The 26,032-nt window shown below is 37.7% G+C and overlaps 5 protein-coding genes across 10 annotated transcripts; 3 read left to right on the top strand and 2 right to left on the bottom strand.

The window, feature by feature from the left end:
- The first annotated feature begins 221 nt into the window (after positions 1-221).
- Positions 222-5,612, top strand: LOC111777695 (putative E3 ubiquitin-protein ligase RING1a). Of its 4 annotated transcripts, none has more exons than XM_023657415.2 (10): positions 222-636; positions 771-834; positions 2,492-2,550; positions 3,051-3,144; positions 3,286-3,406; positions 3,501-3,542; positions 4,109-4,654; positions 4,852-4,959; positions 5,061-5,282; positions 5,396-5,612. In XM_023657415.2, the coding sequence occupies exons 1-10, from the start codon at positions 378-380 to the stop codon at positions 5,426-5,428; spliced, it is 1,548 nt and encodes a 515-aa protein (XP_023513183.2). In that variant the 5' UTR covers positions 222-377; the 3' UTR covers positions 5,429-5,612. The 4 variants fall into 4 exon arrangements, with proteins under 4 accessions (XP_023513183.2, XP_023513185.2, XP_023513184.2 ...); XM_023657417.2 differs by having other exon boundaries at positions 223-636; positions 771-813; XM_023657416.2 differs by having other exon boundaries at positions 223-636; positions 3,051-3,132.
- A 954-nt stretch (positions 5,613-6,566) lies between these two features.
- LOC111777534 (reticulon-like protein B17) lies at positions 6,567-9,192 on the top strand. The gene is made up of 8 exons (XM_023657177.2): positions 6,567-7,144; positions 7,227-7,380; positions 7,472-7,546; positions 7,629-7,773; positions 7,876-7,945; positions 8,036-8,101; positions 8,621-8,743; positions 8,826-9,192. Exons 1-8 carry the CDS (start codon positions 6,667-6,669, stop codon positions 8,999-9,001), a joined length of 1,287 nt encoding a protein of 428 aa, XP_023512945.2. The 5' UTR covers positions 6,567-6,666; the 3' UTR covers positions 9,002-9,192.
- Positions 9,193-9,838: 646 nt separating this feature from the next.
- LOC111777426 (shaggy-related protein kinase eta) lies at positions 9,839-14,812 on the bottom strand. Its single transcript, XM_023657017.2, has 12 exons — positions 14,591-14,812; positions 13,263-13,355; positions 12,945-13,004; positions 12,591-12,863; positions 12,429-12,503; positions 12,295-12,351; positions 11,886-12,026; positions 11,740-11,790; positions 11,569-11,664; positions 11,037-11,120; positions 10,672-10,773; positions 9,839-10,375 (listed from the first exon to the last, which is right to left on the bottom strand). The coding sequence occupies exons 1-12, from the start codon at positions 14,729-14,731 to the stop codon at positions 10,280-10,282; spliced, it is 1,269 nt and encodes a 422-aa protein (XP_023512785.2). The 5' UTR covers positions 14,732-14,812; the 3' UTR covers positions 9,839-10,279.
- A 2,806-nt stretch (positions 14,813-17,618) lies between these two features.
- Positions 17,619-19,061, bottom strand: LOC111777896 (multiprotein-bridging factor 1b). Its single transcript, XM_023657628.2, has 4 exons — positions 18,809-19,061; positions 18,349-18,432; positions 18,024-18,106; positions 17,619-17,931 (listed from the first exon to the last, which is right to left on the bottom strand). The coding sequence occupies exons 1-4, from the start codon at positions 18,948-18,950 to the stop codon at positions 17,812-17,814; spliced, it is 429 nt and encodes a 142-aa protein (XP_023513396.1). The 5' UTR covers positions 18,951-19,061; the 3' UTR covers positions 17,619-17,811.
- A 1,020-nt stretch (positions 19,062-20,081) lies between these two features.
- On the top strand, positions 20,082-26,032 carry LOC111777681 (plant cysteine oxidase 5-like). 3 transcript variants are annotated; one of them, XM_023657388.2, is made up of 6 exons: positions 20,082-20,239; positions 20,907-21,194; positions 22,704-22,849; positions 23,010-23,157; positions 25,491-25,694; positions 25,786-26,032. In XM_023657388.2, the coding sequence occupies exons 2-6, from the start codon at positions 21,092-21,094 to the stop codon at positions 25,908-25,910; spliced, it is 726 nt and encodes a 241-aa protein (XP_023513156.1). In that variant the 5' UTR covers positions 20,082-20,239; positions 20,907-21,091; the 3' UTR covers positions 25,911-26,032. The 3 variants fall into 3 exon arrangements, with proteins under 3 accessions (XP_023513156.1, XP_023513157.1, XP_023513158.1); XM_023657389.2 differs by having other exon boundaries at positions 20,103-20,239; positions 20,951-21,194; XM_023657390.2 differs by having other exon boundaries at positions 20,109-20,239; positions 21,046-21,194.

The raw sequence follows: 26,032 nt of genomic DNA, 5'->3' as shown, positions 1-26,032 counted from the left end.
AAAGTACAAAAATAAATAAAAAGAGAAAAGAAAAAATTGTAAAAAAGTAGTGGCACCGTAAGATTCAGCCACGTGGCTGAGGTGCAAAAGTTAGGGTGGTCCATCAAGCACCCAAGATTTGCTCATTATAATTTATTTATTTATTTATGGTGAGGATTATTATAATTTGTAGTTAATCAGAAAAGATAATAATAATAAAGCAAATGAAAAAATAATAATAACAAAATAATAATTTTGCAGCGAAAATTTCCAATCCTCTTCTTCGTTCTTCGTTCTTCGTTCTTCGTTCTTCTTCTTCTTCTTCTTCTTCTTCCTTGAGAAAAACCTTACTGCTCGAACGCCGAAAACGAAATCCTTTTGTATTCGAAGCGTTGTCAATGCCTGCACATAAACGTTCTTGGTCGGACAGTGTTAACGGAGAAGAGTCCGGAGACCAACAATTCAGTCATCAAGATGCCAAGCAATCTCGAATGGAACGCGAGCCGAAGACTGAAACAGAAGAAGAAGAGGAGGTGGAGGAGGAGGAGCAACGGGAACATCTGAAGGAAGGAGAACGAGAAGATGAAGGGCGCGAAGAGGACGAAGGAGAGGAAGAAAAGCAACACAACCAATTGGAAGAAGCGGCCGGAGCAAGAGGTTGCGTTACGTCTATTCCTTTTTCTTTTTTCTTGGATTTCCTCCGCTTGTTTGTTCTGGTTCCAATTCTACGCTTCTGGTTATGGTTCTTGCTTCGTTTATCGTTTTCTGAATCTATTCCATGTGTTTTTCAGATTCCGAAGGAAGTCAATCCTCGAGCTCTGAAGAGAAACCGGAGTACTTTCTCTTAAATCCCTCGTACTTTTTCTTCCCTCCCGATTGTTATTTCGTTAGCGTTCTATTGTTCTCTGCGAGCTGGATTATGGTGGTTTTTTACGACCATTTCCCCTCTTAGTTCGTTCCCTTCAGAGTTATAGAAAATAATGCGAGTTGATAAATACAGCCTCTAAGCACTTCTATTCATTTCGGCATTGCCGGAAAGCGGCGCGGTTGACTTCATGAGCGGTAAGTAGACGCATGTTGGGATCCGGGTCTAGTTAATGCGTGTCAATTGCTCCTCTTTCATGATTTTCAGAATTTCGTATCTTGCGATGGGCTGCGAGATTTGGTTAAGGGTTCCGATTTACGATGTATCTACAGTCCGATCCATTGATTTGGAATGAGCGCGGTGCCTGTACCACGACGACTGGCAAGTTGCATGATGTTTGATTGTTTAGGCTATTTTACCCGTGCCATTCATAAGCAACCGCACCGAAACTTTGTTTGCATTCGTAGTGTTGTTTCCGTAGCCTTTCGTAAACTCTGGCAACAACCAGTTTCCACCATCTAGTAGGACTTCAGTAGCCATTTTGACTTCCAATCCTGCTAGAACCCCACTACTATTTGTGATTTAAGATTATCTTATTAAGTGGGTGTCTCATATTTCAATTAGATCTGGTGCACAAAAGGAAACTGACATTTAGGTTATTTCATATGATCACCGTGACCATCATTTCGTAGACAATCAGCTATTCATTCTCAAACCTTTTAGCATTGACTTGTGTGGAGGGGAAAAAAAAAAGATATAATCTCTGTGTTTGAGGCGATTGGACAGATGAAGATTGTTCCATGGAAAACCAATTCTTTAATTTGGTAAGGATAGAATGTCAGATAGCTTGTAAATGGCTTGATTTTGGTCAATGAACTTGTCCGAATGATTTAGAGTAAGAAATGCCCAAATTAAAATTTTCATGTGGACGTTGGTTTTAGGAGGCATTAGTAAAGCTGATGCAGTGTCGAAGAGGATTTCTAGAATGTACCTTTATCCTGTTGCATCCTTCACAGATGCAGCCAGAAAACTTGAATCACTTTTTTCTTCGCTGCTTCAAAGTTTTAGTCTAAGCTGGTACTTTCCATTGCAGGGGCAAAAGACACTTCAACTTAACTAAAATGCATATTTTTGGGTTTTGGCCTGTCTTATTATATGGCCTTCTTTGGTACTAATTATCCTTCATGAAAGCCGATTGAGTATGGTTTGAAAAGATTCTTAGAATTTCCAATTGTTACTTTTAAGAGATCAGATACTAGTTCATACATTACTATTTTCCAGAGTTAATCTACATGTTGTACTCTATTCACAATCTCTATTGGCTAGGGTATTGCCTTTTTGTGTATTTTTCATGTTCTCAATGAGAAGTTCTACGCAGAAATGAGGATCCATTTTTGGTGTGAGCCTTTTCATGTCATCTGGAATTGTCTGTATACCTATATGTGTACTCTCATTCTTTATAGAAATTTAGGATTTTACTTGACCGGTCACTTTCCTTTTCCCCATCATGGCTGATAGGTAGACAAATATACTCGTTCTAACTAGAGCTTATCAACAATGCTATTATGAAACTTGCCTGCATGAAACTTGTAACAACCAAAGTCCAAACTTTGAAGTTCTAATCCTACGCATTTATTGGTGGTGCAGATTTATTTTTGTGGAGCTGTCAGGCATTCGAAAAGATGTTCAGTGCCCAATTTGTCTTGGTATGTTTTCTTTAAATGTTTCAGCTAAACATATTTTCTTTTAACATCAAAGATAAGAAAGTCAGCATTGCAGAAAACACCAATGAGGAAATGGAGAGTTGTAGTTAAGGGCACACAATTTTGGTTAGAAAAAAACAGAAGAATCTTTAAGAGCTAGGGGTGTTTTCTAACAGAAGTTTTAGAGTTTGGCCATTTTAATCTGTTTGGCAGGAATCATGCCAAAAAGATGTTTTTGTCTCATTACTAATACACCGTTGAATATGGGTAGTTACAAGATCATTGGTTAAAACAATAAAACGCCAAGGGCTTTTAAATGATCCTCTCAAAAGCTGTGTGGGCCATAAACAATTGTGTGTTGAGTGGTACTCGTAAATTTGTAAATGAACAACTCCTTTTGGCTCCTTTTTATTTGATTTTTGAAGTATATTACTTTGTAATTTATCTGCTTTTGTTTCTTATCAATCTAGTAAAGAAACTAGCAACCTTGTTGACCTTGACAGGGATTATCAAGAAAACGCGAACTGTAATGGAATGCTTGCACCGGTTCTGTAGAGAATGCATTGACAAATCAATGCGGCTGGGGTATATGAATAAGTCCTTGTCGTTTCTATACTATTCTATTTGAACTTTATTTTTGTTTTTATATGCTTGCTTTATTGGTGAGTCTATCATGGTGAACTAGAACAAGTTATATACCTACTGAACTTATTTATGTAATTATGTTTGCAATTCTAGGAACAATGAATGTCCTGCTTGCCGAACACATTGTGCCAGTAGACGTTCTTTGAGAGATGATCCAAATTATGATGCACTCATTGCCGCCCTATATCCAGATATTGATAAATATGAGGAGGAGGTGTTTGTCACTTATTTTTTATTTTTTATTTTTCCTTTTTTTCCCCCTTTTTATACCCCTAAAGGAAGTGCTTCTGTTCTTAATTCGATCTCAGGAATTAACATTTCACGAAGAAGAAAGGAATCGTAATAAACAGGTCAGGTTCCTTGCTAGGTGACAGAGTATGTTTGCAATATTTGATAAGACTTTTTGCTCAATTTTGAGATGTTATTTTCACGGATAAGCCTTTTCTTCCCGACTTTTGAACAATTATTTGAATTTTTGTTAGTATGGTGGATTAGACAACTGAAGGTTGTAATACTGCTTGCTTGCTTGCTCTGGTCGACAATTTCTGTTCTGATACTAACAAGTAACAAATGTTATGGAATGTCCTATTCTCATTTAGTTGAATCTATTACAACATTATTTTATATTTTTAAATCCTAAGACTACCCCCCACCACCCCGATTATAGCCTCACTATTGGCTAAACTTGAAGTCTTTTTTGTAATTCCATTTTCAGGTTTTCCTGTTATATGCCCTTTCTTTTGTAATATTTCATATATCAATGATATATTTTCTCCTCTCAAAAAAAGATGTGATGAGATTCTAATAGTACATTTCAGATTCAGATAGCATTTTTTTAAAAGGAAAAAAAAAAAAAAAAAAAACTTTTTGTCCAAGAATGTGTGATTTCATGTACTTCTCTTGTTTTGTAGTACAGATTCAAGAATCAATTGCACAAATCTTTCAACGACAATCAGAAGCACTAAGTAAGAAGCGCATATTGGGCAAGGATACAGCAGCCGTGTTTCTAACAAGATCACGTCGCAATCATAGGAATGCTCATCTAAGGAGACAAAATGGCCGAGGAGATGAATTGTTGGGATATGAAGATAATGAAGATGAAGATGATAATAATGAGGGCAAAGATTCATCTTCTGCTGATGAAAGATTTACAGAAGTTAGGCAAAGGAGGAAGAAGAGACATCCCAGTGTTCGATCCTCTCAGCCCTCTTCATCAATAGCCAATGTAGATAGTGGATGCACTGATGGATGTGCTGAAAGTGAGTTAGATATGAGCAGAGAAAATCGAACAGTTTCTCCAGGTCTTGTCTTGAACTCTGAAATGCTTGGATGGGGGCGTGGTGGTGTACGCAGTAATGCACGACATAGTAGCGCTGGTGGGTCCAGCAATAAAAGTTCTAGGAGTAGTCGCTTAACGAAGTTAGTCAATTATCTGCGTGGCCTAGAAGAAAATAACAATGAGGTACGGAACATTTTCAGTTGTTGTTGTTGTCGTCTGTCATACGCATATCCCTCTTTGATAATCTACTGGGCTTTGTTTGTAAGCAAATCAAGTTCTTTGTAGTTCCTGGCTTCCCTTTGGACACCTTAACCACTTGCTATGTGCCAATGATTCCCATCCCTCCTGGTTCTCACAACCATCGGTTGATTTTGTTGCAGTTAGATGTCCATCTCCTCCTCATTTCAGTGGATAAAGAAAGTGCTCCAAGTTTGCAGCAGCCACATCTCCACTGCCGTCCAAGTTTGACTGTTGAACACTTGCGTGAAGTAAGTGCCGTTTATCGAAGTTACCCTCTAATGAAAAAGTTCTCCATTTGACTAACTAACAACCATCATACTTTCTCTAATTTTTATTGCATTGAAAACAGTATGTCTCGCGGAAGACACCTCTGCAAGCTGATGATGTTGAAATACTATCCATGAAAGCTCGTCATAGTACTAGCGATGTTCAAACAACCCCAAGTGCTTCAATCTCGATTGATGGCACGTCTCTCGTCTTCGATCCACTCAAATACGAGCTACAAACTTTGGAATGCGAAGAAACTTTGGCAGGACTTCAAGCAGATTGCATCTATAGTAGGGATCACTTGGTGAGTACACAGTAATAACTTGGTTAATTTCTTGGAGACATTAACTATCAGAACTTAACTTCAAAAGTTTGTTATCTTGTTCACTGAATTCATCATCCTTTGCATGATTTCAGATTCTAGGATATCGTCGGAAGGGGCGGAGTTAACACAAGTAACATCTAATACTCATACGCCTATCTTATTTTTAACTTGTTATTCAATTTTCCATACCTTTTTACTTTTAGTGATAGATAGCATTTTAAGTATACCTGCTGATACAATATGAGGGAATTTGTAAATAGAAATCCTGGAGGTTTTTTATCGCAGCATTACTGTAGCTTCATTTCTTAATCCTGGTTGTTGTTCCATGGTTCGATTCTCATTAAGTGAAATTAATAAAGTCAAATTGTACCTCCCCACGGCCTACCTTTCCCAGGGTGCCAAAACTCCCATATCCATCCCCAGTAAGAACACTCCCCCGGCCCCCTAGGACTAGGAGGATGCCATCACTGAAAAGTCCAAATCATTTGTGCAGCTCTACACTCTACACTACTACTCGGGACCTCGTTCCTGAATTCCTGCCTATATCTAGACCTAAAAGGTTAAAATATTATTTTGGTTCAAGTTTCGAAGACTGAAATTAACTTGTTTAGACTTTTGTTTGGATGTTATCTTAACCTTGTACTTTGCCTGAAGTATCTTGAAGCGTTCACTGTTCACTGTCTCGTGTTCTTTGATGTGATATCACAAAGTTGAGAGTAATACTCTCAATCACTCTAGTGTCACCTAGCTTTGATATCTTAGTGATAATCTTATTGTCACCTAATAAGATATGAAATTTTAAACTTTAAATAAGTTAATCTTTCTAATTATTAAATATTCAATGTTTAAAAAATGGTCGATTTTAATTCCTCCATTAGTATCAAATTCTTTTGTAATTTAATTCTGAAGTCGTTGCATGTTGTTTTTTTGATTTCCTGAACTTCGGCGACTTCAAAATTTAACCACCCGAACACTAACTTATTAACCTAAATGATTGCCTCGATCATCAATTTATTAACTTTACTCATCTCCCAAACACCGACTCATTTACCTAACTCATCGCCCGAACACCAACTCATTAACTTAACTCATCGCCCCGGACACCCCTTTAAAAACTAATTGGATACTACTTAGATCAATAATTCTAATGATCCAAAATGCTACCGTTGGAGCCGTTTGTGGGCCGCACGTTTTGTCACACCCTCTTAAGATTTGAAATAAAGAGTAAAAAAGACAAAGGCGAAACGGTGTCGTAAAAGGAATGCATATCCGTTTCAAAAATCAAAATCAAAGCCAGAAGTAGAAACTCGCAACCGTTGCGATTCAGAAGCGAAATCTTCCATTAAAGCAACTACTCTCCTCCATGGATTTCACTCCTCCGTCTCACCGCTCCGACCCTCGATCCCGAACAAAGTCAGCCGCACGTCTCGCAATTGAAGCCGACCAAATTCCCCATTTCTCAGTCGAAACCATTTCTTCGCCGCCCAATAAAACCCACTCCCCTTCCATTCACCAGCCCTTGCTTCTGTCGCCATCCACTCTCAGGAAATCCAGGTCCCGTCTCGTGGATCGGTTCGAAATGAACGACGAGGTTATGGAGGCCGCCGCCGCACGGAGAAGGTGTAAAACCCGCGGCCTCCCATTTGGGCTTCTGGGCTGTGCTTCTCCGAGGAGCGTGAGAAGGTCGAGAAGACGATCGGAGGTGGAGATTAGAGAAGAGAGGGATTTGTCTTTGGCGGAAGAGTTTGTGAAGACTAGAAAGAAAAGGCAGAGTGGGAGATCGAAGAAGGACAAGCTGAGTTTGGTTCCAGTTCCAACGATGCCTTCGAGTTCAACTCCAAGTAAATCAAAGATTTCTCTATTCTCTTTTATTCATTTATTTGCTTTCTCTCTGCTCTGAACTGGTTCTTGTCTGTATAATAGAGCTTGATAATGACGAAAATGGTAGTCTGGATCGAATCAGGCAGCTGATAACTGATCTGATCATGTGGAAAGATGCGGCGAAGTCTAGCTTTTGGTTTGGACTTGGTTCTTTATTTTTCTTCTCCTCTTGCTTCGCTAGAGGAGTTAGCTTTAGGTCTGCCACTCTAACTTGAGTAATCGTTAACCATTATAGTTTCTTGCGAGCGTGTGATCATTTAATAACAGTTCTATATCAATGATTGCAGCATTTTCTCGGCGGTTTCGCATCTTGGACTTCTGTTTCTTGGCCTTGCATTTGTCTCCAGTTCAATCTGTCATAGGTACAGTTCTTAATCAATCTTTAATCACATTAAAACCCCACCAATCTTTCTTTCTTTACTTAAGATAAATTTGAAACTGTAGGAACAATGTGGAAAAGAAACACAACGACTTCAAGCTTAAAGAAGATGACATACTACGCATGGTGAAGCTTTTTCTTCCAGCTGCAAACTTTGTCATTTCAAACATAACGGAGCTTTTCTGTGGAGAGGCTGAGATGACCCTGAAAGTAACCACAAAACTTAACATCCATGATCATTTAACAATGTCAATTAACAAATCATTTTAACTTCTGTGGTTGGATGTGATACAAATCTTTCTGGGTTCGCAGGTAGCTCCATTCCTCATTTTAGGAGCTGAGTATGGACATCTTATTACTCTTCGAAGACTCTGTGCAATTGGTATATACTATAACTAAGATCATTTCAGAACTTGCTTAAAATTCTCCTGTTGATTTATGATTACTTACTTTAATCAACATTTACTTGCAGGGTTCTTTACCAGTTTCTCTGTGCCAAAGCTATATTCATGTTACCAAATTAAGATAAACAGCAAAGGTATACAGCAATGCTAGGAAACTCCCACTTAAACGTAGCTGTAGCTGCTTATGCATTTGTATTATTGAGTCCATTGTGAGTCCATTGTGAGATCCCACATCGGTTGGAGAGGAGAACGAAGCATTCCTTATAAGGGTGTGGAAACCTCTCCCTAGCAGACGGGTTTTAAAACCGTGAGGCTAACGGCAATACGTAACGGGTCAAAGCGAACAATATCTACTAGTAGTGAGTGTCGGCTTTTACAAAGGGTATCAGAGTCGGTCATCGGGTAATGTGTCAGCGAGGACGCTGCCCCCTAAGAGGGGTGGATGGTGAGATCCCACATCGGTTTGAGAGGAGAACAAAACATTCCTTATAAGAGTGTGAAAACCTCTCCCTAGTAGACGCATTTTAAAATCGTGAGGCTGACGGTGATACTTAACAAGCTAAAGCGGACAATATCTACTAGCGGTAGACTTGGACTTTTATAATTATAATGTGATGCTAAAGAAGATGATGATGGGGTTTAAATTTTAACAGCCGATGCTGTGAAACAATGGATGTTTGAAGTATGGGAAGCTTGCTCGCATAAGAAAGTAGTGGTAGGATCAGCAGCCACAGTGTTCTGGAACTTTTCATCCCTAAAGACCCGAATTTTCACAGGTAAGAATCCTGTAAGATGTTGTCAATTTTCTTCATTCAGTAAATGATGATTATTAAGCTCTTTAAGGATTTGTTGTTACAGCTTTCATAGCTCTAGTTATAGTTCGATACTGCCGGCAATTTATAGTGTCATCGGAACCGGAAGCTGTAGACGTACAAGAGGACGAGTGCCAGGCACTGGTTCTAGTAGAACAAGGCAAGGAGGAGGAGGAGCAGAGGCAAGCTCTAGTGGTGGCGGAACCCCATCCCCAGCCTTGATTTGGCTTTGCTGCTTCTTGTTCTGCACTATCGGCTGTGTTGTGTGTTTTTTTTTGGTTTGAACCTCCGACCTTAAGGGATGGAGTAACTGCCAAATACAGTTGAGCTATATTCACCTTGGCTTACCTTGGCTGGGAATGTGTTAGTCTTCTCCTTCTCAAATTTAATTGATTGATTCTTAACATCTTTCAGCTCAAATCTGCATATGCTCTTACACTGAAAATCTCAAATTAAGTTAGAATTGACATTTGGGTTCTCTCATGAAAATTAGTCTCATTGGTGGGGGTGGCGGATCTAGCTTTTGAGACTAGTGTGTCCTAATTATAGGTCAAGTAAATGTGGTAAACTTTAGTCTTCATTTAAACAAATCATTTTGGGGCATACCTTTGTTTTGCTTAACCAGTCCCTAGCGACAACATTTAATGTGCATGTAGAGATCGGCTTCTATCGTCAAGTCGTTTCGATGCATTGAGAAACAAATCGCGAGTTAGAAAAAAATTAGAGAAAAAATTAAGTTATACCTATAAACTTTGAGTTATATCAAGAGGTGAGATCAGTGACCATGATTCTACACTCATGATTCTACACTCATGCGGGAAAATGCAATGAATTGCCTGACGGGGTATGAACTGAACGATAATTAATATGTACTTCTTTGAAAAAAGAATCGAACCAAATTGGTCATTTTGTCAAGTATATGCTAAGGCTCTATATTGAATAGGTTTCGTCAATGTCGATCAAGTCAGGTCGATCAGTTACGTCAGGAAAATTGGAAGAGGATGGAGGATGAAGATAATAACAAAACACAGTTAGCCAGCCAAGTCATGGAAGAACAAATGGAAGAAAAGTAAGCTCGAATACTAAATATGATTTGGAAACAGACTAAATGATACGTACAGAAAACTTATCAGGACAAAACAACTCGAATTCCATGCTACCAATAAGCTCCACGAGCTCCTACTAAGCTTGCTTTTTTAGGAGGCACTGCCTAGCCAGACATGAACCATACCTTTTCTGTCATACAGCTTTCTCCGATTTTATGGATCGAAAAAGGAAAAAAAAAAAAAAAAATCTAGACATGGGAATACAAATCAATATGTATTGGCTAAAATCACCATTTTCCACGCTAAGCCAAACAGCCAGTGGTATGTTTGAAAATCTTCTCAGGGCAGAGTTTGGCCAACATACTTGGTCATATCCAGACTGCAAGGTGCTTTTGTTTGCATTTTGTCCATCCACCCAGTAAACGGCACTTATATGTTGATTCGTGTCTTCACTTTATGTACTTGCCTGATGTTGAAAACTAAGACCAATCTGTCTTCGCACGTACTCTGGTAGCAGCCCGCTGATCAGTTCAGGGGATGCTCCAGCTAACTGCATTAAGATGGCAGGATGAAACGTCAGTTTGAAATTTTTTACTCTTCTCCTCTTGATAGATTTCCTTTTGTCCATCCAGGAAATTGCCGTTAGGATCTATGTAGAATCTCATGAAAAGTAAATATATCATTAAGATGCCGTAACAAAGGAGCAGAACAGACTTGCAATTAGATATTCTCTAAGTATATGATGAATTAGTTTTATGAAATTCAAACAAAGAGAAGTCTTGGATTTAACCTATGCGGTATCTTAAGTTTGTTTGGAATAGCAAATAAAATGAAAGGTTAATTTACTTCTTGCTTAAAGTTGAATAGAGGGGGCAATGGGCGGTTGTTAGGGAGGCGGACATTGGGCTCCCGTAGCTCATCAAAGAAAGGATGCGCACACGCTTCTAGCTGCAATGAAAAGAAAGAAAAGATGAGTAAAAGCCGACAATCACATTCAGTATCATGAACAGGAATTTCCTTAATATCCAAAAACCAAAGTCCTGAATGGGGATATCTTTGGCTAGATAAAGACATGATACAATGAAATATGCCAAGTGCAATTATCTTCTTCACGAAATTTATTATAGGACTGATTTATGATGAAAAAATCAAACATTAGCATTGCATGTAACTTAGAATTCAGATGAAGAGTGGGAAGCGGTTCAACTCACAGCTGTGCAGCGAAGACTAGGAGAATACTGAAGCAGACGTGAAGCAAGGTCAATGGCTTCAGGAGGCATTCGCTTGTGAAAAACCTAAACAAAATAACAATTTCAACTGTAGAAATGTTGGAGCAAAAGATCGAAAACCTGACATTGTTCCAGCACGCAAAATAGTGCAGCACAAAACCCATTACGATGACAGTTACATTCCATGAAGAGATGAACAGAGAATACGAGGAAAGTTTTTAGGAAATCCCAATTCCGAACACTCACATCATGTACAGTAATCAGGCAATCTCTAAATTGCACGGTACATGGAAAGATAACTAGAGCTACATGAAGGTGCAACTAATATAAATACAGTGACGTAAATTTTTTAAAAAGGATTTAACTAAAGCTCTTTGACCACTGAGTTTTCTTATGACACTTATGAGCTCACAGTTTGCATGCAGACTTTTCTAATCATATTTTCACGTCCTACAGGAAAAAAAAAAAAAACTTTGACCCACTTGATTGAATGAGTCAAAATCTAATTGTATACCTTGTGCCATGGATGGGCTTTAATCTGAGGGAACCTGAAGTCTGTGTAATTTGGATTCATACATCGAATTTCTTCCCGAGTTGGAGTACCAAGAACCTATAAGAAGCTTAAAAGATAAGAGATGAAACTTCATTTTGATCGTTTTAGAATCAACATACACTGAGGTATCACCTTGATTATCTCTACAAGTTGGTCCACTGCATTTTCCCCGGGAAACAATGGCTGCAACAAATCAGAAAGACTAAGCAAAGGAGCAAGAGTAGAAATACATCTGTTTGCGGGAAATTATTAGAAATTGAAACGTCAAAATCACTGACCTGGCCTAGAAGAAGTTCAGCAAGAACACAACCAGCCGACCATATATCAATGGAGGTTGTGTATTCTGTTGCACCAAATATGAGTTCTGGAGCTCGATAATAACGTGAGCATATATATGATATATTTGCTTCACCCTTAACCTGAAAACAGAAGCAAAAGGAAAGAGTGTCATTGGAGAAAGAATGTACTGTCAATAGATTATTCAAATGACTTCATTATAGTCTCTTTCTAACCATACATCGAGATGAGTTACATGATGGAATAATTTTCTTATAGAGAAAAACTCATAGTTGGTGGTTTTAACACTGGACTTTAAGCTATTATTTTCAACACTCGGTCTTATGCAGAATATATGAATAATTGGAAAATGTGTGTCAACCAAAAAATTAAAAATGATAGAGAGCATACCAGTACTTTTGCGCTTCCAAAGTCACAAATCTTAACCTGATGAGTTAAAGGATCAACCTGCAATTTCCATGGCATTGTTTCAGAAACATAGTTCCACCATAGGCAAATAGAAGAACTATGGGAAAAAGGCATACCAAAAGATTTTGAGGCTTCACATCCCTATGGCAGACCCCAGGAACCGAATGAATATATGCAAGGCCCCTAAAGATCTGAAGATTTTATTGACAACTGAGCGTTAGCATATAAGACAAATCCACCGAAAGTTAATGCATTGTAAATGAAATAATATGCCATACTTGATATGTGTAAAGTTTGACGTAGATGAGTGGCATCCTCTGGTTCATGCTGTTGTAGTGCTTAAGAACATGATACATATTTTGGGGAACAAATTCCATAACCAAATTCAAGAAAAGCTCGTCTTTACTAGTTGTCGAGAAGAAGCAATGCTTCAGAGAGACCACATTTGGGTGATCCATCAGACGCATTAGTTGCAACTCCCTGTTTTTATAACGCTTATCTTGCAAAACCTTTTTTATGCCAACCGTTTCTCCTGTTTCCAAGCATTTTGCCTGATAAAAAGGGATGTCAAACTACAAAAATATAGAAAGAGCACAAACTTTGTCATATGGTGATATATAATTATGCATTACCTGGAATACAATTCCAAATGAACCACTACCCACCACACGCTCAGCCATGTAACTGATTGTCTACATTGCAAAAAATAAAATTTAACATGTCAGCAATTTATATTTCAAAGATAATTCTGACTGCATCGAAGATTTCTAGATTGCTATTAAGTTTCATAAAAACAAATGAATCAGTGGTTAAATAGGTAAGTTGTTAAGGATATACTGTCCCATATTAAACTATGTTATAAACATATGGCAAACATATTTATTCCACAAATGAACTGAAGGAGAAAATTATTGGAACCAATTATGAGATGAGGAGAATGAGAGTTTAACCTGTTTTGGTTCACCATTTTTGCCACCAATTGTAGTGGAAATGATGTGACCAGTTACTGCATCATTCCCTTCAATTACTGCAGCTGACATTTCCTGGAATTTGCAGCATAAAGCATGGTAAATCAGGCAGAAAGTTTAGGCCTATGAGTGATATAGACTAGATGCATAAAGGACACATGAAAACATAGAGAGATCATCCACATATAAGCCTGTGATAGTGAAACGTAAAACCTATTTTATTGGGAATGGAACTGAACGGTCTGTAAATAAAACCTTTTAGTTGTTGATAAATCATAGAACCAAAATTGTTTTGTATGATTATCCACATTCAATGACAGCACATCTAGTATCAAGAAACCTGAGTAGGAAAGCCCACGATTGATTTAGGAAATAGAGTATTTGTTGCTCCCAGTTCCTAGAATCCCATGTGAGGCACCTCGTCTATTTTAGGAAGTGAAGGACGATGTACACATCTACAAAACTAACTTCACAGTAATTATATAACTGGTGCATCAGCTGAAAATTTATGATGGTGCTTTGGGATTTGTGACAAGGATCGGAATGTATCTGAAGAAATTGAAGATGGGTCACGAAATGTAGGACTTAAGACAGATTAATGTATCCAGAGCAACGTCTTGGGAAAGCAAAATAGATGGCTATTGCTCACAAGAAAGCATCACATGCTACAATGAGCTTGCATCACATGCTAGAGAGACCTTGCATCTCCACCCAAGGAACTAAGGAGAGAATCAGCCGTTATCGACTTCCCAAAGCAAACTATAATTGTTTTTAAAAATATTCATAGAGAAGAGCAACCGTAATTAGAAACAATAATAATCAAAATTACAGAAGATGAAACAATAACAAAGACTACACGAGATCGGAACAAATTGAAGGACTGGGAAAAGAAGATTCGGAATCATCAATTAGATGATTCATTTACAATACAAAGTTTAATTCGGACGCCCGCACAGTTCCAAGTTAATTTTCCAATTTATAAGGTTAGGAGGAAAAGAAAAGGTGTGGATTACAAACTACTCCCTCGATTTTGAGAGCAATTAAACTAACAGAAAACGGTTGGAGCAAATTTAGCTCAATCTTAGACGCAAGATCTCATCTAAATACTTGATCAAACACTGGACCAAATATTTCAAATCAACGAGAGAAAACTACCAAATCACCGTAGATCGCTCCTAACTTAGCATGAAACGCGACCTCGAGCTAGATCAGGCACAAACAAAGCATCGACAGAAGCAAAACATAACAGAGAGGAAAATCACCTACTACACACAGACGGCGACAGACACAAAGAGAGAAAGGAAGAGAACCTTATCGGTGTCCATTGCTGCGGCACCGTGAGAGTTGAGATTTAGACGGCCAGGTGGAGGCTGCTGTAGCAGCTGTACTTGTGGCTGAGACGGTGGCTGTGGTGGAGGTTGATGGCGAGGCCCTAATGGCAAGGAGGCCATGTGAGACTAGAGCTCTCTCTCTCTATTCTCTCTCTCCCTCTCTCTCCCTCTCTCTCCTCTCTCCCTATTTCTCTTTCTTCCCCGTTTTTGTCCCTATTTTTTCTTTTTTCTTTTAAATGATTTCTTTTATTAATTATCTAAATTTCCAAGTCTCATTAGAGAAATAGATAGAGTAGACCCACGCGCGAACTTTCGCATCTGAAGTTGCACGCTCCAATCACAGGCTTCCATTGCTGTCTTATCTATGTCCCAACCAAGTGACAATAATCTAATGCATCGCGGTGTGCCGTAACTCCCATACACTTCCCGGAAACCCTTCCGACAACAATCACATGGAAATGGAACCCAACGGTTTATTTCACCACCAATCATTCCGGCTTATAATTTTTTTTTATAATAATTCCAGTTCTATATCAACATTTTCATTATATCATTAAAAAATAATAATGAAATATAAGAGAAAATAATAATAAATATCACTCTTTTATTTTAATTTTTAAAATTTTCAAACTGGATTTATTTATTTTTAGTTTTTAAATTCTAAAATGATTTTTATTTTTTTATTTTTTTTTCATCCGAAATAATTAATTAAAAATGAGGAAGGAATTAGATATTGGAAGTAAAAATGTTGAAAGTAGGGTGAGAGGAGCCCATTCATTATGTGTGTTCCATGTGCGTAATGCATGGAAAATGGAACCATGTGCTGCTACTCTGCTTGGTAACGACTTTGTTAGAATGAATTAAAGACTATGTCAAACCATATGTGCTGTGCATAGTTTGCTTACCTAAACAACTTTTGATTGAAGATTTGACTTCAACCAATTTTATGGGACCGTGTTGTAACAGCCGCCTAATTAATGTGGGATCTTACAATCCACCTCCTTCAAGGTCTAGCGTCTTCGCTAACACACGTTCCCCTTTTCAATCGATGTGGAATCTCACAATTCAACCCCCTTTGGTGCCTAACGTCCTCACTGGTACACCACCCGATGTCTGGCTTTAATACCATTTGTAACAACTCAAATCCACCGCTAGCAAATATTGTCCTCTTTGGATTTTTCCTTTCGAGCTTTTCCTCGAGTTTTTAAAACACGTCTGCCAATGAGAGGTTTACACACCTTGATAAAGAATGGTTCGTTCTACTCTACAACCGATGTAGGATCTCACAAATACCCTCCACGCCCCCCACCTCTCAGCTTTAGGCCTCAAAGACTCATAATGCCTTGAATTTCCTTCTGTATCATCGAATGTTAGGCATCACAATTAGTCAAGAAAGAATATCTTTACCCAACTTGGGGGGATAAAAGAAGCACTCTGCTGTGTTTTTTCCTTCAATGGCTCAACATTAAAAAGGGGGAGAGAGTAAATGGAGAATATGGCATAAGTTCTGATTACTATGTTTGGTTAATGTTATGTCTAGGCGTCAGATATGACAAGGAGGGCCTCCTCTGCCTCCAAGTCTCTCCTCTTTTTCCTCTGGCTAAAACAAGCTCTCTGCTATTTTTCCTTCAATGGCACCAACATAAAAGAGAGAAGAATCGACAGATATCTATTTATTCTGTTTGGCTAAATGTATCTCTAGGTGTCAGAAATGGGAAAGAGAACATATGCCTCGGGTCAAGTATACTCGACATGGTTTACTTTTTGTTGGAGCTTAGAACAACACTGTCTATAACAAGAAGCTATTGCAAATAACCGATCTCTATAGAATACGAGTATTGAGTCTTTTACTGAATTGTGTAAAAAATGGGCAAAACTATTTTGCCATAAACAGAAATGGGAAAATGCATTCAAGATTTTCAGAGTTGATTTCATAATAGGAAGGGATCAGATTTCATTGATTCAACAAGAACCATATTTATTTTTCTGGGCCGACATCATTCAATTCCCTCCCTGGTACAGTTCTGCTAAAAAGCCAAGCTAGAAATTCCCATTGAAAGCCTAAAACCAGTGAAGGAAGTAAAAGAGTCTGAAGCAAGAAAAGGTAGAATTGCTTGAACTTGTTGGACAAAGCCTTCACTCTCAAGCTGGAGGATAGGTGAGTTAGAGAGTGGTGTGCATTGTCGTGCCAGAGACCTCAAAGCAATAAAGGGAGGGAGAGGGAGGGAGAAGGAGAGTAAATGCCATACTAAGGAGAGATCAGTTTCCATTGATCGACCAGGAACCATGTTAGATATAGTTTGGGACTCAGCAGGGGGAAGGCAGGGAAAGAGAGGAAGGGAAAAGCAGGGTTTGGTGCATTGGCAGAGGCCTCGGAGGAGGAGGAGGGGGTTGGGGGGGGTGGGGGGGGGGGGGGGGGGGGAGGCTGAACAAAAACTGTTGAGAGTAATAAATTTCAACAGTGACCATATTTTATGGCCTAGGCAAGGAGAAAATAGAAATGCTGACCAGAGTTTCCAAATCGGTTGGGAGGAGATTGAAGCATTATTTATAGGGGGGTAAATTTGATCGGACCTGGCCTAGGCAAGGAGAAAATAAAAATACTGACCAAAATCAACAGTGACTACTACAGTGAGATCCCACATCGGCTGAGGAAGAGAACGAAACATTATTTATAAGGGGTGGAAATCTCTCCTTACAAGAGAGTGTTTTAAAAACCTTGAGGGAAAACTCAAAAGAAAAAACCCAAAAAAAACAATATCTACTAGCGATGAGATTGGGCTGAACTGTCCCGAACCAAACCAATACTCTTGGTCCATCCAAATTCAAAGGGGGAAACTTACACAGAAATCAAATTGCATCGTGGCCATCAATTGTAGAAAGAATGTTCAGAAACAACCAGAAAACAACATCCATACGCTCTCAATACAAAGTTCTAACTTATTAATGGTCATGGGTGCAGCCATTTAATTCTGATGTGAAAAGTACAGCCAAAACATCTGGAAACTAACGCAACATGACAGTCATGATATTCATTTATTTCCAGGTAAGAACTTACAAAGACATTGCAACAGTGGTTATAAAAGCACACAAGGATGGTCGCATATAATTACACATTGAAACCACGGTAGGAAATAAACTTTTGTGCATGGTTCAAACAAAAGCTTGTGCAGAACTCATACTTAACTTTCCACATCTCTTTATTTCTTCCCACGCAGTTTTGCTCCAAGAGCTCTCTCAAGTTTGGTAATGATTTGTTGATTTGGAATAGCTTTACCAGATTCGTATTCCTGGATAACTTGAGGCTTCTCATTAATAAGCTACAGGGGAAGAAAAACATAAATCCGGGTCATCATTAATACGCGCACATAAAAGGGAATGAGCGAGCCAACAAAAAATGAAACAAACATACTTGAGCAAGCTGAGACTGAGTAAGCTTCTTCTCTGTTCGTGCTTGCATAATTGCTTTCTTCAGCTCAGTTGGTACACGATCATCTAGAGTCAAAATAAAACATGAACAATGATATTTAAAAACATATTGCTAACATCAAATGATGAAGCTTAGTATAGAGAGATATAAAAGTAATTGAGATAGTAAATATATCATGTGATGCACTGCATGCAAGCTCTTTATAAGATATGAAACCATCGGATCCATTGACTGATTGAAAAAAGAGATCTTTAAAAAAAAAAAATTGTACAATCATGCTATGCAAGTGTAATCCAGAAGTACTCACGTGTAAGGTTCTCAGTCTCTTCGTCAAGCTTCCTAGTGTTCAAAGAAGTACTGCTAGAAGCAGATTTGTTGGAGCCAGCAGTAGCTGCAAAACGCAAAAGAAAGTATCATTGGAACAATAAATTTCACCTGATAAAACAGTCTCCTAACGAATCGTGAATAAACATGAGCAGAGTATAAGGGGGTTTCAAACAGATACGCATATCCCAACCCCCAAACGATCCTTCCCCACTCGATCCATTAGAAAATTTAGACACCCCATGTGATACCCAGTTCAAAAAATCATCTCGAATGGCCTCCCAATAAGAAACTTGATCCGATTATCATCACCTCCGCGCTTAACAGTTATGAACTTACGATTAAACAGAGTTGAAAGACAAAACAAAAACAAGAAAACAGCGATTGGGGTTTCAATAAGAAAATCGAAAGGATAATTGATCAAAGTTATAGAGCGAGCGCACATTTCTTTACAGTCTCAATCTCCGCCCCGGCTCGCCGTGCGGCATTGACAGCTTTCTCATCCTTCTTCGCAGCCGCGTTGGGTGCCTTCTTCCTGATGACCACCGGCTCCCAATCCTGTGTAAGCGGTCCGATTCCAGCCATTTCAACTTTCTTGTGTTCTCCCTTCGAAGAGGTTCCTCGCTCGGTAATACGCAGAATCAGAATTAGGGTTTCTAGTCGGGGTACATAAAAAAATCTGGATAGCGTAAAACGCACGCAGTCAACTCACGCCATCTCTTATTGACGCGAGGAACAATAAGGAAAGAGTGCTGCACCCAGCCACGTGGACCAAGTGCCACGTCAAAGCTCTTTATTTATCCTTTTTCTGTTTTTTTTTTCTTTTAAATCTTTTTATTTAAATTTTTTCGTGCACTACCATTATACATTTTAATATTTTAAAATAACATTTTCCCCCAAAAATCCTTATTTAAACTCTCCATTTTAATCAATTAGATAATAAATAAATTAAAAAGTTATTATTAACTAAAAAATTCAATTGATTAAAAACAATAATTATCTTAAATTATTCAAATGTTTTTATTTTAAATTCACATTGAAAATCAATGAAATTGTGTAAGCAAAATAAATATTATATAATTAAAAAAAATGATATTGTGGTAAGAAAATAAACAACGGCTAACCATCATGTCGTGTGTAGAGATGTCCTCGTCCCCGTCCCCGTCCCCGTCCCAGTCACTTAAGTTATTTTTTACATATATATATATATATATAATTTTCTAACAGTTTTAATTTTTTAATATAATATTTAATAATAAAAAATTATAATAAACCAATATATTTCATAAAGAAACAGGGGTGACTTCCTTTGAAAATGAGTTTTTCAAGGACAGTACAGGAGCACGCGTTATCTGGCATGGTATTCGTAAATGACATGACATGGGCATGGGAGTGTCAATGCCTCGATAGAACCCAAATGGATGAATGTTCGGGAAGTCCCAATAAGATGAGCGACACACGAGCCAGTTCTCGATGGCATGACCGAACGAGTTGTGATGGCCAACGACATCTCGAGACTCGGGATGACGTCAAGACATATGGACCATGTCGATATGGATCGAGATGATAATATGAGATGCAACGTTGCATTGAGAGACTTTGACCTCGAGTAGTGTTAACCTAATTTCTAATATTATAACATTTGAACATATTTAAAAAAAGCACTCAGCGGTGGGGTGGTCAACATTGACAAGCCAAGTAAGAGCCAGCGGACTCCTCAGTTTAGAGAGGCAAAATATATAAAAGAAAAAAAAAATAAAAGAAAAGGTAATAATGACGTAATATAAATCCGCTCCGCCATCTTCCTTCTTCTTCCTTCCTTCCTCTGATTCTAAGCTTGCGCGCGATCCCTCAGCTTCGGTGCAGCTCCTCAGGTACCAAATCCTCTCAGGCCTTTCTTCTTCTTCTTTCACTTTCTAAATCTCTTACTCACTAATTTTCCTTCCGCCGCCTCGCTCTCATCGGTGGCCCTTTCGGATTATGTTTCTGTAACTTTGTGTTTCGGCAATGATTCTGCCTGTTCTGTAATCCATCTTTCACTTCGGTTCTTGTTCTTGTGCTTACCGACTGAATTTTCACATTTTCTGCTTCGGTTTAATTGCTATCTACTTCCATCGGTATTTGATTTTCGTCCTCGATGAGGTTTTCTAATTTTTCATGTTGCGAGATGTTTACTAATTTCCACTGTTCTTTGCATCGCACTTGTATTTGTTGTTGAAATATGATGGAGGACTTGAGAAATCTCGTTCGTGCTTAGGATGCGATTTATTGATTTGCGGGAAATGAAACACACGGCGTTTAGTGTCCTAATTCTTTCGTTTTTCTTGCACTGTCTGAGCTGCAACAGTGATAATTAATGCAGCGAATACAATTTGATTATCTTGTTTTAAATTCGATGATCCACTTGACAAACTTTATTGTTCATTTACGCGTGGAAGAAATACTGTGGCTGTTGTTATTTTAATAACATATTGTTCTGCTTTGAGGAGCTTTTGTTATTTCACACTTAGTGTCGCTTGTTTTTCTTTTATTGTTTCTTAGGGACTGATAAGTAATGTTAAAAGAGAGGATCCACTGCCATGCAGATCTGTTGCTGTTGGCTACATATGCAGAATATACCGTCCTGTTATAGTTTTTATCATCGTTACAGTTCATAAACTTACTGAAAAGACGTTATCAGCTTACTGGCTTCGGGCTTCAGTCCTATCAGTCAAGTTGGTACCGTCATGCCATATTATATACAGAGACTCTATAATACTTGCAAAGCTGCATTGTCTCCTAATGGACCCGTGTCAGAAGAAGCCCTCGAAAAAGTTCGTGCCATGTTAGGTATGGTTTTTTCTTCACCCCATGGCTTCCGTTTAGTATTCAATTTTCAATTTATCCTCCAATCTCGTCTAATTTGACGATTCAAGTTCTTGATTAAGATGTTTCATGAAATGGATTTTACTTGTTCTCACGGTCTTTGGAACATTTTAGCAATATTAGTATTATAGGGCAATCAATTCAGATGGTGGAGGGTATTCTGATAATGGTTAAATTATACAAAATGCCCTAAATTTTGGAGTAGGTTTCAAATGTATCCCTAAACTTTGAAGAGTTTTATTTTATACTAAACTTTGAAGTAATTTCAAAAAGTTTGAAGAATTTCATTTTTATTTTTGAACTTTGAAGTTATTTAAAAGGTATAACTGGATTTTTTTTTTTCCGTTTAAATTTAAGGTCATAAATTGAGGCAACAACTAATTGTGAAAAATGAAAAATGTACCTAACATCATTTACTACTTAATTTCAACTATAGAGAAGGTTAAGATCGTTGTTAGCACTTATTTCAATTCAAATGATATAGTTAACATTAGAACATTATCTGCAAAATCAATCTTTATACATTAGCTACTACGTCAATTTACGTGAATGATATTATAAACGATGTTGTGTATATGTTTCAATTTTTATACATAAGTTGCCTTGTCGAATTTCATTTATCATTTTAATGGAACATTTTCCTAGGGTATTATTTTTTTTATCAATTTTAAAGTTTAAAGATTAAAATGAACGTTTTAAAGTCTAGAGACATGGTTGAAACCTACTCCAAAGTTTAGAGGTATTTTGTACCATTTAACCTGATGAAAATATTCTACAACTCCTATATTGGTATCTTTTAGTGTAAGCATTTACGGAGATGCCTTAGCAAGTCCAATTAGCTTACCTTAACTTCAGTTGTCGATTGAGTGCCATTGATCCTAGTGAACTTCTGCATTTCGTTTTAAGATTTTTACCTGTCAGTATTATAGAGATTCTTATTTCCAGTTGGAGGATTTTTTTTTTTTTTTTTTGTAACTTCATTTCGATGAGATGTTGCCCTATTTTGTATCATTTCATCTTATCATTGAATTTGTTTCCTATCAGAGAGAGAGAGATTCTAAAACTTGCACATCTTATATGGGAAATTTGGTCAAACAATCTGATTTATGGCTTAAAATGGAACGACTTACCAACATATGTTGAAATACATTTGTTTGGGTGATCTGGTTCATGGTTTGAAGTGGAGTGACTACCCCCTATGTCGGAAATACAATGCAGTTATTGATGGTCCATGTTATTTTCTTTATGACTTGAAGTGAGGGGGATAGTGTGGTGCATTACTTGAGATGGTGGAGCAAAAAAAAAAAAAAAGGAAAGAGCGTTCAGAAATACTATCTTTGTGCTATTCTTCCACAACATTTTTTTTTTTTTTTTTTTTTTTTTAAATGTTGCATCGTTCTCAAGTGCTCATCGAATCTTTATTTGTGTTTCTGGTAGTTTTGCACATTTTAAACATAGACAATTTGATTGCAGACAAAATCAAGCCCTCTGATGTAGGTCTTGAACAGGAGGCACAAGTAGTTCGTAATTGGCCGGGACCTGTGCAGGAACGTAATGGGAGACGGCAATCATTTCCACCAATTAAATACTTGCATTTGCATGAGTGTGATAGCTTCTCCGTAAGCATCTATGTTCCAATCACATTTTATCATTGGAAAGTAGAACCCTTAATAATTCTTTCTTGGGTATAGACTTTTTCAACTGGAAAACAACTGAACTAGACGCCTTAGATGGTTTTATGGTAATAACTAAGTTTCACTATTATGAACTCTTTTGCAGATAGGTATTTTCTGTATGCCTCCAACATCTATCATACCTTTTCATAATCATCCTGGAATGACCGTGCTGAGCAAACTAATTTACGGCTCCTTACATGTCAAGTCATATGACTGGCTTGATTTTCCAGGACTTGATAATATTTCAGAAGGTTTGTTACTACACTCATTGTCACCCCATCCTCAGTTTTTATTTTGTCGATTTCCTAATTCTATATACGCATGCCTAGAGAGTATATGTGATTGGAAGATATAATCTCCCTCCTTGTTGTACGTTCTTAAATAGGAAGTGGCTTATCTTGGAACATGAAATTGTTGTCTGCTCGGATTATATATTTTCTAATACAGGAAACAAACCTTCGTTAATAAGCACACAAGCACTTAATCAAAGAATCAGCCCTCAATGAGCCAAGACATCATAAAAGTTTATCCAGCTAACAATAAAAGATTATAGTTACCAAAGAAAAAGAGAGAGAGATAGCTCCGGAGGGAGACTTTGAAGTGCATAATGTTCCAAACGTCCCTGCTTCTATGAACATAAAAAAAAATTCTAAAATTTTTTTTCTTGCCAAGCCTCCCATCCATCACATGGACGATATTTTACCACAAAAGTTACTTTTCATTTAAGAGGGAATTAAGAAGTTGTTCAAAAGCCAGAGAAAAAGATTGAGGGAAACACCTAGTTATGTTAAATTCTTTGGGAAAAGACGCCCCAGTGTCTGAATATAAGAACAGTGAAGGAACGAATGGCATTGCTTTTCCACTTCTCTTCAGCATATCCCCGGTGATATGCAGCTTTTACAATATCTTCTTTGAATGATATCCAGCATGCTTATGGCACATTTGGTTGCCAAAGACTCTTGATGATTGGGTCGTGGAAGTTTTTTCTGGGTGGCTAACATTTTGTGGAATTGTGTGGTGTTGTACATTGTTATGGTACATTTGGTTGAAAATAAATCAAAGGATCTTTGAAGGTAAGTCGTCCTCTTTTGAGTTTTTTTGTAGAAATGTACAGCTCATCTCCTCATGGTGATGTTTTACTCGCAGGAATTTGTTTTGTGATTACAACCTTTCCATGATCTTTAACAATTAGAAAGCTTTCTTTTGGGAGGGGGTTTTCTCTACTCCAGGCTTCAGCTCTTAGGCTGTCTTCTTCTTTTTCTATTAACTTCATATCATTTCATGTCCAAAAAGAAAAAGAAAAAAAAGATATATCCAGCACGTTTAAGCCTCCCATCATCAAATTTCTTCATCTAAAGGGGAAAAAGTCTCCTTTGGAATTCCATTTTCAACTAGGCAGAATATTTTATAATCCTCAACAAAAATCCTTATTGCCAAAAAAGAAGAAAAAATTGCAAGAGTGATCTTTAGTGCAGATTAAGGTACAAGATAGATAGTCTATATGTTAAATTCTTTGGGAAATTACACCTCAGTTTTTTCACAGGGAATCTGAAATAACCGGGGGGAGGTTGTTTTCTGATGTTTATCAGCAACCAGGGGTTCTTCCAGAAACTTGTAAACCCACCTTACTATTCTGTTTAGTAAAGAACTCCTTGCATCTTTTTGATGAATTGCACCATCTTAATATTTTCAACACCATATTTCCTAGAAATCACTATGTGCCGTGAAGAGCCCCTTTCATGAGGAGATCTTTCAATTGGTTTTTCTTTATGCAGCTGAAGATGCATGACAAATGTACAAATGCCAAAATTTAATAGACTAAAAGTGAGTTGAACTGAATGATTAGTATTCTGTTTGAACAATACTAATCTTCATATATTTTGAAGCTGGGCCTTTATCATTTTCAGTCCGATTTGTGCAGCAGAAAATGCTTGACAAATGCACAATGCTGAATTTTAACAGATAAAAGTGAGAATGGATTTCTTACTGATAGGATTTGATCAAAATTCTCAGTATTGAAAAGAGAGATCAAGAGTCATTAAAACATCTAAAACCAATTGATTACTAGTAAAACCAGGAGGTAAAACAATGATATAATTCAAGTCAACACATTGCTAGAAATGAAGACATCACAAGTAGGTGCTAAGAAAAGCTTATTGGTTCATGAATCAGTCAATCACAACGCAGATTGATAAAATAAAGGAGATGCATGCGTTTGTGACCAAGACTTCTGGAATGCCTCAAAAGTCAAGACAGGCTTCTTCTGGTTTATACTTGGTTTTACTTGGAACCAAAATTGGGTTCTAGATTTCTGGAAACTAACTTTAGATGATGAATGTTCATGCTTGATGTTGTGTGTTTATAAAGGTGTAGATATTAAGATTGCTTGCGGGAGAAAGATGATAAGACTTGCATGTAAATTAAACGTATTTGAGAAGTTGTTGGAAGGGTTTCTGATAACCTTATTGTTTAGGATATGATTGTTGCAACTCCCTGTTCCATTACCACTCTTGAGGTAGATTCTCATAGTAGTTTGATCTTCATTTCTAGTTTTATCTGCTAACTGTAGTCGGTGTCATCACAGGTCGACCCGCAATGCTTGTCAAAGATACAGAGATGACAGCACCCACTCCAACTACGATTCTATATCCCACAAGTGGAGGCAATATCCATAGCTTCAGAGCCATCACACCTTGTGCTATTTTTGACATCCTTTCGCCCCCTTATTCATCAGAACACGGACGACACTGTACTTATTTCCGGAAGTCTCCAAGGAAGGATCTTCCTGGTAATTCCATTTGTGATTCATTGAGCTAGTGCACGAAAAAACCATTCCTCATAATTCTTGGTGTTGCTGACACACTTAATTGGAATTATAGGTGATTTACAATTGGATGAAGATGGAGTTTCAGTTTCTGAAGTGACTTGGTTAGAGGAATTTCAACCTCCCGACAACTTTGTGATCCGGAGAGGGCAGTACAAGGGACCTGTGATAAGAACTTGATCGATATTCCTGTTTTAGTTGTACCACGCATTTGGAAAACTGCATCTTCTAACTTCGAATGATTGAGCAAAATTCTGGTATATGGGTTGTTCATAGTCATTAAAACATTGATATTGACTGAA

This window comes from Cucurbita pepo, chromosome 16, assembly GCF_057944985.1.
Source record: "Cucurbita pepo subsp. pepo isolate OVF chromosome 16, ASM5794498v1, whole genome shotgun sequence".
Lineage (NCBI taxonomy): Eukaryota > Viridiplantae > Streptophyta > Magnoliopsida > Cucurbitales > Cucurbitaceae > Cucurbita > Cucurbita pepo.
The sequence above is the reverse complement of the archived record's forward strand: the minus strand, read 5'-3'. Positions and strand labels throughout refer to the sequence as shown.